At 59.9% G+C, this 12506-nt stretch overlaps 1 protein-coding gene across 9 annotated transcripts in view; it reads left to right on the plus strand.

Moving 5' to 3' along the window:
• Window positions 1-3611, plus strand: part of HDLBP (high density lipoprotein binding protein) — a 75094-nt gene extending 71483 nt beyond the window's left edge. For all 9 annotated transcript variants that reach the window (XM_008252172.4, XM_089328792.1, XM_070069918.1 and 6 more), the window contains 4 exons: window positions 1585-1770; window positions 2305-2421; window positions 2919-3047; window positions 3158-3611. In XM_008252172.4, coding sequence (XP_008250394.1) covers window positions 1585-1770; window positions 2305-2421; window positions 2919-3047; window positions 3158-3244 — 519 coding nt within the window. In that variant the 3' untranslated portion in view covers window positions 3245-3611. The remainder of the gene's footprint in view (window positions 1-1584; window positions 1771-2304; window positions 2422-2918; window positions 3048-3157) is intronic.
• The last annotated feature ends 8895 nt before the right edge of the window (window positions 3612-12506 follow it).

The following is a 12506-nucleotide window of genomic DNA, read 5'->3' on the forward strand; positions in this document are numbered from 1 at the left end:
TCTGCCTTTTGCAGGCAGCTGCAGCCAGGAACCACACCCGGGCTGTCCAACGTGAGACACCTGTGTTTTAACTGGCTTTTTTAGATTTTATTTGCTTAAGAGTTAAAGAGAGAGGGAGAGACAGAGAAGTCTTCATCCACTGGTTCACTCTCCCAAGTGACTATAACGGCTGGAGCTGGGCTCATCCAAAGCCAGGTCTCCCACGTGGGTGCAGGGTCCCTAGGACTTGGGGCATCTGCTGCTGCTTTCCCAGGGCACAGCAGAGAGCTGGATCAGAAGTAGAGCAGCCGGGACTAGAACCGGCCACCCATATGTGATGCCAGCACCACAGGTGGAGGCTTATCCCAGTACGCCACAGCGCCGGCCGCTTGGCTGCCATCTTAAACATTATGTTAAGTGCTTGCTCTAAACTTTAGTCTTAAATCACTATTTAACATTTGACTGTTTTCATTGGTATTCTAATGAACCAAGAAGGGAAGAAACCACACCTTTTTTCTTTTTCTTGTAATTTTTATTTAGTTATTTTCATTTTTATTTGAAAGGCAGAGAGAGACTGATCTTAGATCTGTTGGTTCATTCCCCAAATGCCCACGCATACAGGGCTGAGCCAGGCCGAAGCCAGGAGCCTGGACCTCAATACAGGTGTCTCGTGTGAGTGGCAGGGCCTCCCAGAGCACACATCAGCAAGGAGCTGGATCAGATGTGATGGAGCTGAGACTTGAACCCAGGCTCTCCAGCAGGGGCCGTGCGTGTCCCCAGCTGTGACCTTGCTGCAGCACCACATGCCTGCCCCTCCAGTTATTCACACACAGCTTGTTCTGGGAGAACTGTGCTCCCCTGCAGACATGGTCGGGTCCAGCAGTGCCCGGGGAGGCTGTCTTCATGGACACAAGTTCTGTTAGTCCCCTGCGAGGAATTCAGTCCTGCGGATGCAGCTTCCTGCTGCACGGAGGCTGTGCGTTTCCTTCTGCATCCTGTGAGCTGTCTGCTCTGCTCCTGCAGTCCAGGTGGCGTCCACTGTGTGAGACTAGGAGGTCCGAGCCGACGGGAGTGAATGAGTGGCAGCCACAGGTGGTGGCATGCCGATCTCCTGCTGAGACTCTGGGAACCAGAGGCGTCCCCCCCCCGCCCCCACTGCCGCCTCCGCAACTCCAGCCGCCTTGAATCCCCAGCCCACGTCTGCGATGTCCCCTTGTCCCAGCCGCCTTGAAGCCCCAGCCCACGTCTGCGATGTCCCCTTGTCCCAGCCGCCTTGAAGCCCCAGCCCACGTCTGCAATGTCCCCTTGTCCCAGCTGCCTTGAAGCCCCAGCCCACGTCTGCGATGTCCCCTTGTCCCAGCCGCCTTGAAGCCCCAGCCCACGTCTGCAGTGTCCCCTTGTCCCAGTGGGTGCTGTCTCTTCCAGGCTGAAACTCACCTGTCTCTTGCCGATGTTTGGGATGAGACGGGCGCTGTGTGGTCGTTGTTAACCTGTCACTGCCAAGTCAGCCCCTTGGTGATGCCAGCTCCTGCTTTCTCCTCTGGGCTGGTCCTTGGGCCCCCAGTAGGCCTACACCTCCTCCCTGACTGTACTCGCTTCTTCCAGCCCCAGGACCAAATCACCATCACAGGGTACGAAAAAAATACTGAAGCTGCCCGGGACGCTATCTTGAAAATTGTGGGCGAACTTGAGCAGATGGTTTCCGAGGATGTCCCCCTGGACCACCGCGTCCATGCCCGCATCATCGGCGCGCGTGGCAAAGCCATCCGCAAGATCATGGATGAGTTCAAGGTGAGAGTCCCCACACTCACCGGGGACTCGCCACCTTTGTCCGTGTCCTTTTCTGTGACACACCTGAGGCAGGCACTTGGTAGAAAAGTGCCCGCCCTGGTGAGGCCCCGTGGCTGTCGCCTCCTGAGGGAAGTACATGGGTGAGGCAGTGGGCCTTGCTGTTTGCAGCCACTCACCCTCCACCACGCCCCACTCTCACTGCCACGCGGGACCAAGCGTCCAGCACGAGAACCCTGGAGCATACCGTACCCACACCATAGCAGCTGGCAGCTGTACAAAGCCAAGAGGGAGGCCAGCCTCCCATAGGCTGCAGGCGAATGCCACGCCTGGCACTGCTGGTCAGTGCAGACAATGGACCACTAGCAGGGAAAGAGGGGCAGGTTCCCCAGCGGCTTCCCCGCCCAGGAGACTGGAGCTGGGCTTGCGATGCACACAGCACGTGCCCAGCCCTTGTCCTCACAGACCTGTGGTGGTGGTGTGTTGCCCAGAGCCCTTGTTCTGACCCCTTCAGCTGACCCTGAGTGTTGTGTCCAGGTGGACATCCGTTTCCCGCAGAGTGGAGCCCCAGACCCCAACTGTGTCACTGTGACAGGGCTGCCTGAGAACGTGGAAGAAGCCATCGACCACATCCTCAACCTGGAGGAGGAATATGTGAGTGCTGGGCGCAGGCTTCCTGGAGGCCGTGAGGCAGCCAGCTGTGCTGAGACCCGGTTCTGACTGGCTAATGCCTGGCTGTGAGAACTGAGGTGGCCGCAAAGCTCTGTGTGTGTGTGTGTGTGTGTATGTGTATGTGTGTGTATGTGTATGTGTGTGTATGTGTGTGAAAGAACTAAGGTGGCAGCAAGCTGTGTGTGCAGGTGCAGGGGTTGTGTGTGAGAGCTGGGGTGGCAGCGGGTCGTGTATGCAGGTGCAGGAGGTGTGAGTGAGCTGAGGTGACAGCGGGGTCGTGTGTGCAGGTGCAGGGGGTGTGTGAACTGGGGTGGCAGTGGGGTTGTATGTGCAGGGGGTGTGAGTGAGAGCTGGGGTGACAGCGGAGCCATGCTTGGGCAGGTGCAGGGGTGAGCGGGTGGGTAGTGTGCCTGGAGAAGGCTGATGGGCATGCCGTGGGTCGGGCCTGAGCTCTGTCCCTGCCCCATCTGCTCCCGCAGCTGGCAGACGTGGTGGACAGTGAGGCGCTCCAGGTGTACATGAAGCCCCCCGCACACGAGGAGTCCAAGGCTCCGTCCAAAGGCTTTGTGGTGCGGGACGCTCCCTGGACCTCTGCCTCCAGTGAGAAGGTCAGTCATGGGTGCAGGGGTAGGGCTCACAGATGGGCTGCAGGCCCAGTCCTAGGGTGGCCGCTGTCCCAGCAGCTGCTCGCCCTGCTGAGGCCATGTCCTCTCCACAGGCCCCCGATATGAGCAGCTCTGAGGAGTTCCCCAGCTTCGGGGCTCAGGTGGCCCCCAAGACCCTCCCGTGGGGCCCCAAACGATAATGATCAAGCAGCAGAACGCTCTCCAGCCTGCTGAGCTGAACCACACGACGGTCAGCCTCGATCTGGCCCAGCGGCTGGCCCCTCCGCCGTTGTTGGCGCTCTCCCTCCCCGAGGTCTCGCAGTGAAGCCTGGCGTGGCCCGGCCCCCAGCGGCCGCCTCTCCAGCCCGTCGGCGCCCAGTGTGTTCAAGATCTGTTCTGGGACAGGCCTCTGCCGTCGCAAACACTAAACCAAGGTAATCCTGGTCCACCCAGCATGCCCGTCAGCACGCTGACCTTCATCTCCGACAGCACCACACCTGTGGCTGGGAGTCGACTTCCTGTGTCATGACCTCAGGAAATAAATGTCCTTGACTTTATAAAACCCAAGCCGTTTGCCCTCTTCCTTTGCCACCCCCTGCCTGCTGCCTGTCGCTCACTGTGGAGGGCAGGCGAGCCCCCCAGCTGCGAGCAGCCTGCTGGGCGCCGTCCCAGGAAGGAAGGCCCCGTGTGGACAGGCCACAGCACCTGGGTTCGCAGGTGGTGCTGACTCTGCCTGATTTGGGGTTCAGAAGCACCAAGGGGCTTCACCCCCACTCCCCGCTGCCTCACTCTTGGCCTAGAGGCCTGGTTGGTTGCATATACGTGTGCGTGGCCTGGGCCACTCACTGGGATAGGGCTGTGAGGTGGGGCGGCTCGGCTCGGCTCGGCTCAGCCTCTCTCCTCCGCTCCCTGCGTCTGACCTCCCGGAAACTGGATTTTCAGCTGCCGCCTTTCTACCTCAGCCGGTGTGGTCATGGGCCACACGTGTTGGTGCCACCCCAGCCACGTGGTCACGGGCCACACGTGTTGGTGCCGCCTCCGCACTCGGCTCTTGATGTGGACAGTCCTGACGACTGGCGGTTTGCTGTGGACTTGGGGCAGGTGTTGAGGGCCAAAGCCCAAGGATGCCCGCCCCTCACCCACGAGTGGTTCAGTGCCGGTCTAGAGCAGAGTACGACTCAGATGGGCCCCGGGGGCAAGGCCTGGGCTGGCTGAGGAGTACGTCTCGTGGCCCTGGGGTAGACAGGCGGTCTCTCAGCCTGGACTAGCCAGGGGCCAGAATGAGGACCGCACGCCGGCTGCCCCTGCCAGCCGCAGAGCGCCCACTCTTGTCTGGGTGAGGTTCACCACGGTGCCCCTGGCAGGCCCCGCTGAAGGGCCACCCTCCTGAGGACCGAGAACAGGTCCCTCTCCTGTTCGTACCACGGCGGTGGCCCCACTCCAGACACCCGCATTCCCAGGAAGACCATCTCGCTGCCAGTGTCTGAGTTGAGTAGCTCAGGCCTGGTCGTGTGGACTGTGCAACCCCTGCTCGCACCCAGAACCGTGTCCCCCGAGTCACAGGACAGGGGGCTGCAGGGCTTCATCGCCACAGGCTCAGGGCCCGGTACCCGGGGCTGATGACAGAAGGCAGCGTGCCTGCTTTCCCGCCTTTCCCAGCTGGGTTCCCCTGGGGATGTCGCCTCTCTTCCTCCCACTGGGTCCCATCTGACGTCTGGTTCTCCCCCCCAGCACCTGCCCCCAGAAGGGATTTTTTTTTTCACAATGCATTTTGCACATCACTCACTGCTTACCCTGGCCGGTGCACGCCCCTCCCTCGAGGTCGGGAGCCATGGTCCTGGTCTGTGTCCCTGTAGCCTCTGAGGCTGTGGGCAGAGCCCTGGGCAGGCCTGGGGAGTGTGGCTCTTCCTCTCTGTTGAATGTCTTCCATAGCTATGACCCATCCCTTGGCCTTAACTGTGGAACTTGGAGATTATATGCAAACGTGTATAAAAGCTCATGAGTATGGATGACACTGGAATTTTATATAAATTCTAAAATAAAACCCAAAACAACTGTAGCGTGCTGGGACTTGTTTTATCATGCCAGGTGTGTGTGTCCCCGTGACTCGCTCGCGTGGCAGCTGGACACCCACAGAAGTGAGCAGTGGTCCTGGCGGTTCTTGGCAGTAACTGCCCCCTCAGAAGCCGGCTCTGGGAAGATCTAGGCCCAGGGCATGAGCCAGTGCGAGTCTTGCCCTCCAGGCACGGCACAGCCGGCAGCAGCCCTGGGGTCCTGTCTCTGGGGCACGATCCGCAGCCGATGTGTGGAGCCCAAACTGCTCCAGGTTAGCCCTGGGGTCATCCCTGGGGATGCTGGACCCAGTGTCCCCTGCTGCCCAGAGTGCTCCCCTGTCTGTGGATGGCCTCACCGCTCTTAGTCAAGTCAGTCTGCCCTCAGGAAGGAACTCACATGCAGATGGCCCCACGCCAGCGAGGACTGGTTGAAGGAGACCTGGTGGCACTGTGGCAGCTGGGATAAGTCATGCCAGGGTTCCGTGGTTCCCTCCCTGTCTGTGGCCAAGGTAGTGGCTGCTGTGGATGGGAGAGGGTCATGGGAGGCGGGGAGGAGCCCTGTGACCAGGGCCGGGCCGTGGTCCACGTGCTGGCTGCCGCGTTATGTGCCTCATTGAATAAATTGACCTTCGGACTTCAGACTTAGGGCAGCGACAACCTAGAAGCAAGCATGGGTTTTGTTGGATACTTGCAGATTTGACTGGGTACCCAGCAGGTGTCTGCTCTAGACCTGTCCCACTGGTCTGGTCCACCTGCTCGAAGAGCCCTCAGCAAAGGCTAGGGGCAACACTGCTCCATGGGTTAAATGCACTGACCCGGCACGGTGGAGAGGCCCTAGTGGGCAGGGTGTTTGGCACCATACTCTCTCTGCAATCGTGAGTGCCTGGGCCCTGACTCCTGACGCCGTCTTCTATGCAGCTCTGAGTACTGGGGTCCCTGCCCCCACCCCAAGACTTGGCCATGGCTGCTGTGGGGCGCATGCATTCTAGAACAGTCCACAAGGCTCAGCCTCTGCAGTTGGCATGCCTTGAGTTGTCTAGGGGAGACTGCGACCAGGACACAGGTAGCAGGGTGCCCAGGCAGAGCCCTGGGCTGCAGGAGGCCGTGGCCTCGGAGCGTGAGGCAGGCTGGTCCCAGTGTGCCTCTGACAGTCTCCGGGAGCCCCCGGTGACTCAGACCTCAGAGAGGGGACTGGAGGCCTCCCTCCTCTACCACAGCTGTCCCCAGGAGAGCCTGTCCAGAGCAGGGAGGAAGGGAGCTCAGACTCCAGCCACAGCGCAGGGGGCTCTCATTCCCTCGTGGTGGCCTGCCCAGGAAGTGCACCCACTTCACCTTGACCTCCTCAGGCTCCAGGAGGTCGAGGACGCGTCCGATGGAGAAACCATGTGGTGAGGCCAGGCAGGCCTGGGCTCTGGCAGCTGGTCCCCAGGTGTGGGCGGGACTAGGGAGCAGCTCTCGAGACCCCTGAGCTGGCCTGGCCCATCGAGCTCCCGGAGAAGCTCAGAGGCCACCCAACCCAGAGGCCCAGCAGAGAAGGGGGGTCTCAGGGCAGGCACGAGGCCAGAAGGGTCTGTCGGTCTGGGAATAGCGTCTGTCTTCATCCCGGGAGCTGGGCAGCAGCTTGCCCACCTCTTCCCTCTGCTCCTGTACTTCTGTCCATCGTGGATGCCCAAACACAGAATAACACAGAACCTGGGCCAGGCAGGCTGATCCCCCCACCTAGCTGCACCAACGTGGGCCCCACGGCAGCTGGTGTCTTACGGCCCAGTGATGGGTTCGTACACACGGGACAAGCTCTGGACCCCCAGGACAGCTCCCCCACCGCGCCTGGGCGTCCTGTCCGTCTCTGACCGCGGCCCTCATTTGGTCGCGAGGCAGAGAGCTGATTTGAACTTACTGCTGGGGGGCTGGTGCTGCAGCATAGCCGGCAAAACCCCACCTGTGACACTGGTATCCCCTGTGGGAGCTGGTTCGAGTCCCAGCTGCTCCACTTCCTGGTCCAGCTCCCTGCTGATGGCCTGGGAAAGATGAACGACGGACCAGTGTTGCTCCCCCTCTTTGTGGAGGAACGACACAGGACCCTGCGCTGTTCTTTTGTCTGCTCGGCCCTCCCCGGGTTTGCTGCTGGTTCTTCCCGGGTTGGCTACCGTCCCTTCCACCTCCGTGGAAGGGCAGTTCCCCCTGGCCACTTTCCCCACTTCCGCAGGGGAGCGGCACACCGCCTGCCGGCTCTCTCGGGGGCTGCACAGGTGTTCCCTCAGATGTTCCTGGTGCATGTTGTCTCTCTCCTCCTTTATAGTCCTCTTCCACCAATCCCAACTCTGCTACCCACACGCCGAGTACGCTGCTCTCCTCCAATCAGGAGCAGGTCCTACAGTTTATTGGTTGAACTGGAGGCAGCTGTGTAGAAGCTGTTTCCTCCTCTCCCAGCGCCATATTGTGGGAGAGCAGATGCATAGAATAAGTCTTAATTTGAGTAACTTAGTCTAGTCCGAGTTGCTCCCCACAGATCCCCCTTTCTTTTTATTTTTGGCGTTGATACGCGCCTGTCTTCGGTGCCCCACAGCACACACACTGCTCTGCTTGCTATAGTTGCCCTCAGGTGCTTACCAGCCCTACCAATCAGGCAAACCGAATCCGGGTCCTCTCTTCGCCATGTTGTGAGGAGGTTTTTAGGCGCTGATGCATGCCTGTGTTCGGTGCCCTGCAGCGCATGCTCTGCTCTGCTAGAACTGCCTGCAGGTGCTTACAAGTCCTACCAATCAGGCAAACCGAATCCAAGCCTTCTCATTGCCGTATTGTGGGGAGACTTATTGGTGTTGATAATGTGCCTGTCTTCGGTGACCTGCAGCGGGTAAGCTACTAGCCGCCAGCAGGTGCTTATCGTCTTACTAATCAGGCAGACCGAATCCAAGCCCTCTCATTGCCGTGTTGTGGGGAGGCCTTATTTTTCTCTACCTCCGGGCATTCCTATCTCTCCTATTTTACTTCTATCTGCCAGCATTCCTATTTCTCTCATTTTACTTCTAAACTTCTATTTCTCTTATCCCCGCGGCTTCCCGGCGCCCGCCCCGAGGCTGCTTCTCAGCGCCTCGCCCCGCAGCGGCTTCCTGGTTCTGCGCGGCTTCCCGGCTTCGCGCGCTCTGCGGTCTCCATGCCCTTTGCGCCCGCACCACGGCCTCCGCGCTAGCCCCGCGTTCCCTATCTACTTGCGCCTCGTGCACTCTCCCCGTTCGTGCCCCGCGCGCTCTCTCTGCACGCGGCGGCTTCCGCGAGTCACACAGCCTAGCTCACGTTTCCACCACCGGTATTCAGTCTAAGTTCCCCGGGCTAATCTGGCGAATTCAACCTGGCTCACGTCTCTGCTTTGGTTTGGCTTCCCGTCTTTTGCTCCCCGGGCTAATCTGACGGATTCCAACCTAGCTTACGCGTCTTCGCCTCTGGTTTTAGCTTTTCGCCTTTTGCTCCCCGGGCTGACTTGACGAATCCCAAGCTAGCTTACGTCTCCACCTCAGCCTGCCCCCGCGGCTTCATCCTCCCTAACATATTTTTCTCTACCCGGTATGTTTCCTAACTTTTCTTCCAACAATATTCCCCTCTCATTTCTCCTGGCTTCTCCCCACAGTCCGTATCCAAGTCTGTTTGTTCTAGCTTTCACTTTCGCTTTTAATCTCCTAGCTTCCCCACCATAGTCCACATCCGAGTCTATGTTTCCTCCAGCTTTCACTTTCGCTTTCAATCCTAACTTCTTCCGGCACTTTTTCCGTCCGGCTTTTCCCTAGGCTCTTTGCTAGTCTCTCTCTCCAGTATTTTCCCACTTCTTCCTGTTTCTTCCCTCCTAGGTTTCCTATCCGAGTCACGGCACCATTATGTCGCTCCCCCTCTTCATGGAGGAACGACACTAAACCCTGCCTAGGCTTCATATCCGAGTCACGGCACCATTATGTCGCTCCCCCTCTTCGTGGAGGAACGACACAGGACCCTGCGCTGTTCTTTCGTCTGCTCGGCCCTCCCCGGGTTTGCTGCTGGTTCTTCCCGGGTTGGCTGCCGTCCCTTCCACCTCCGTGGAGGGGCGGCTCCCCCTGCCACTTTCCCCACTTCCACGGGGGAGCGGCACACCGCCAGCCGGCTCTCTCGGGGGCTGCACAGGTGTTCCTTCAGATAGATGTTCCCCTTAGATGTTCCTGGTGCATGTTGTCTCTCTCCTCCTTTATAGTCCTCTTCCACCAATCCCAACTCTGCTACCCACACGCCGAGTACGCTGCTCTCCTCCAATCAGGAGCAGGTCCTACAGTTTATTGGTTGAACTGGAGGCAGCTGTGTAGAAGCTGTTTCCTCCTCTCCCAGCGCCATATTGTGGGAGAGCAGATGCATAGAATAAGTCTTAATTCCAGTAACAGTCTAATCTGAGTTGCTCCCCACAGACCAGGTGCTTGGACAGATTTAATGGACTCATTGGAAGCTGAGAACAAGGAGAACCAGATGGGACCAGAGAAGTGTGGTCATGTCGAGGGCCCCACACTAACTTGAGAACCAGAGGGACAGGGAAGGAAAGGAACGGTTTTTGAAGAAAAAAGGCTATTAATTTCCAAACCTAATGAGAGAAATCTATCCAGAGCTCAGGCAGGACAGAGAAACCACACTAAGGAAAATCAAGGGACAGCAGTGGACGTTGCTGTGAACAGAGAGAAACCTGGGATTGGCACTGTGGCGCAGCAGGTAAAGCCGCCACTGGCAGTGCCGGCCTCCCATATGGGCGCCAGTTCGAATCCCGGCTGCTCCACTTCCAATCCCGCTCTGCTGTGGCCTGGGAAAGTAGTGGAAGATGGCCCAAGTGCTTGGGCCCCTGCACCCGCCTGGGAGACCTGGCAAAGTTCCTGGCTCCTGGCCCCGGCTGTTTCTGCCATTCGGGGAGTGACCCAGCAGGTGGAGGACCTCTCTGTCTCCTTGACTCCACCCAGCAGTCGAGCCTCTGGCTGAGACTCTGCCTCCCATACCAGAGGGCTGGGCTTCGATGGCCGACTCCAGCTTCCTGCTGCTGCAGACCCCGTGAGGCAGTGGCGATGACGCCAGCCGCATGGGAGACCTGGACTGAACCCCTGCCTTCGGCCTGGCCGAGCCCCAGCTGCTGTGGACATTTGGGGAGTGAGCCAGTGGGTGACAGGTAGCTTGCTTTCTGTCTCTCAAGTACATTTTTTTAAAAGATTTATGTATTTTATTTGAAAGGCAGAGCTAGAGAGGAGGGAGACACAGAGAGATTCCCCCAAACAGCTGCTATGGCCAGAGCTGGGCTGATTCGAAGCCAGGAGCCAGGAGCCGCTTCTGGGTCTCCTGTACAGGTGCAGGGGCCCAAGGACTTGGCTATCCTCTGCTGGATCAGAAGTGGAGCAGCCAGGAATTGAACCGGTGTCTATATGGGATGCCGGTGCTGCAGGTAGCAGCTTAACCTGCATTGCCACAGAACCGACCCCTTAAGTACATTTTTAAAAAGCAACAAGAGGAGGCCGGCGCCGTGGCTCACTGGGCTAATCCTCCGCCTTGCGGCGCTGGCACACCAGGTTCTAGTCCTGGTCGGGGCGCCGGATTCTGTCCCGGTTGCCCCTCTTCCAGGCCAGCTCTCTGCTGTGGCCAGGGAGTGCAGTGGAGGATGGCCCAAGTGCTTGGGCCCTGCACCCCATGGGAGACCAGGAGAAGCACCTGGCTCCTGCCATAGGATCAGCGCGGTGCGCCGGCCGCAGCGGCCATTGGAGGGTGAACCAATGGCAAAAAGGAAGACCTTTCTCTCTGTCTCTCTCTCTCACTGTCCACTCTGCCTGTCAAAAAAAAAAAAAAAAAAAAGATTAAAAAAAAAAAAAGCAACAAGAGGAAAGACAATGGGAACAGTGGCCTACAGACAACGCACTGGACAGAGCGATGCCATGGCCAGACTGCTGGCAGAAGGAATCCCAGTCGGTGCAGGGTGGGTGGGTGGAAGTCTCCCCAGGCGGTGGAAACCCAGGGCCCTTGTCGCCGCTGTTGCTCTGCGGGCTGCACGGACAGCTCAAAGGGCACAGGGGCAGTGGATCGGGACACACGCCTGATGTCCAGGGCGCGTCTGCGCTGGACGGGGACCGCCTTGCTTCCTGCCACCCAGGTCTGGCGGGCGCTAAGGCCCAGAATGGGGCTGCCCTGCCCGCAGCCCTGGGTAACCCTCACCCAGCCCTGGCCCTGACCCTCACCATCGCCCTAACTCTGAAGTGCACCAGCTTTGGCTCCTTTCCGGCAGCTCCCAACCATCGCACGTGTCGGGCAAATGCCGTAGAAGGCCCGTGTGGCCCTGGCTCCTGGGCCATTGTGCACCTCACCCCAGGTGAGCGCACAGGTGTCATGGGGGCCGTGTCGGGCCGGGGGCCTTTCTGTGCTTCACACTGTATCCCACAGCCCCCATCTTCCTGGATCCCCTGCCTGGAGCTGGGAGGCCCCAGCCCCAGCTCTGTCCTCCCCGGGGGTCCTGTGGGCAGCCACCGGATCCCTGCCCCGTGTCATGAGGGGGCTGGGGAACATCCCTCAAAGGCTCTGGGCCCAGGTGAAGGGAGGGGCTGAGCTCCGTGGACGCCCTTGTCAGCTCAGTGCTGCACCTTCCCACTGCTGCACCTCACCGTGGCTGGGGTAGGTCAGGTGGGGGACACCTGAGCCCTGGACCCACAGCACGCACCTCCGGCAGGTGAGGTGACAAACTGGCAGCCACAGGCCCGGGCCAGGCCCCAGCACCACCCTAGGGACGCAGCCTAGCATCTGTCCATCTGTGCGTCTGTCAGTGAGCACCCCAGGCCCTGAGGCCCCGAGTGCGCCCCTCTCTGGGTGTGGAGGGCAGCCCCTCCCTCCTGTACCTGGAGGCAGGGCCCTGGGGCACCGCCGACCCCCCTAGAGCCTGGCTTCCTGTGTGCCTTCAGGAACCAAGCTCGGTTCCCAGGCTCTGTGCCTTCCTGGTCCTGGGCCTGCCCATGTCCCGGATTCCTTCCCCTGCTCCTTGCACCACTGTCTCAGGCAAACAGGTCAGCAACGTGGGGCAGAGCGCGAGGGGCCTGTGGCTGGAGGAGCTGGGGTTTGAGTGGAGGCACCCAGGCCCCACAGAGGCAGAGGTGTGAGTCCCGACAGCCCTCCTCGGCCCACACTGTGTGGCGATCTGGTCGCCAGGCTGGGGATCCCCGGAGGACTCCTGAGTCTGCAGTGCCCTGGCAGCTCCCAGAGCCGGGGCAGGGCCCTCCTCCGGCCCTCTGCAGAAGGGACCCGGCACAGCGGCCACAAAGGGTCCAGCAGTGCTTGCTCCAGGTTCTTAGGGTTAGCGGGGGAGGGGGGCTGGGGGTGCTCGCTCCATACCCTCCTCCTCCCCCATGCCCAGGCTCTGGGATGGGTTCCAGTCTGGCCC

This window comes from Oryctolagus cuniculus, chromosome 3, assembly GCF_051225735.1.
Source record: "Oryctolagus cuniculus isolate XC-2025 breed Fujian yellow rabbit chromosome 3, ASM5122573v1, whole genome shotgun sequence".
In the NCBI taxonomy this organism is placed as follows: domain Eukaryota; kingdom Metazoa; phylum Chordata; class Mammalia; order Lagomorpha; family Leporidae; genus Oryctolagus; species Oryctolagus cuniculus.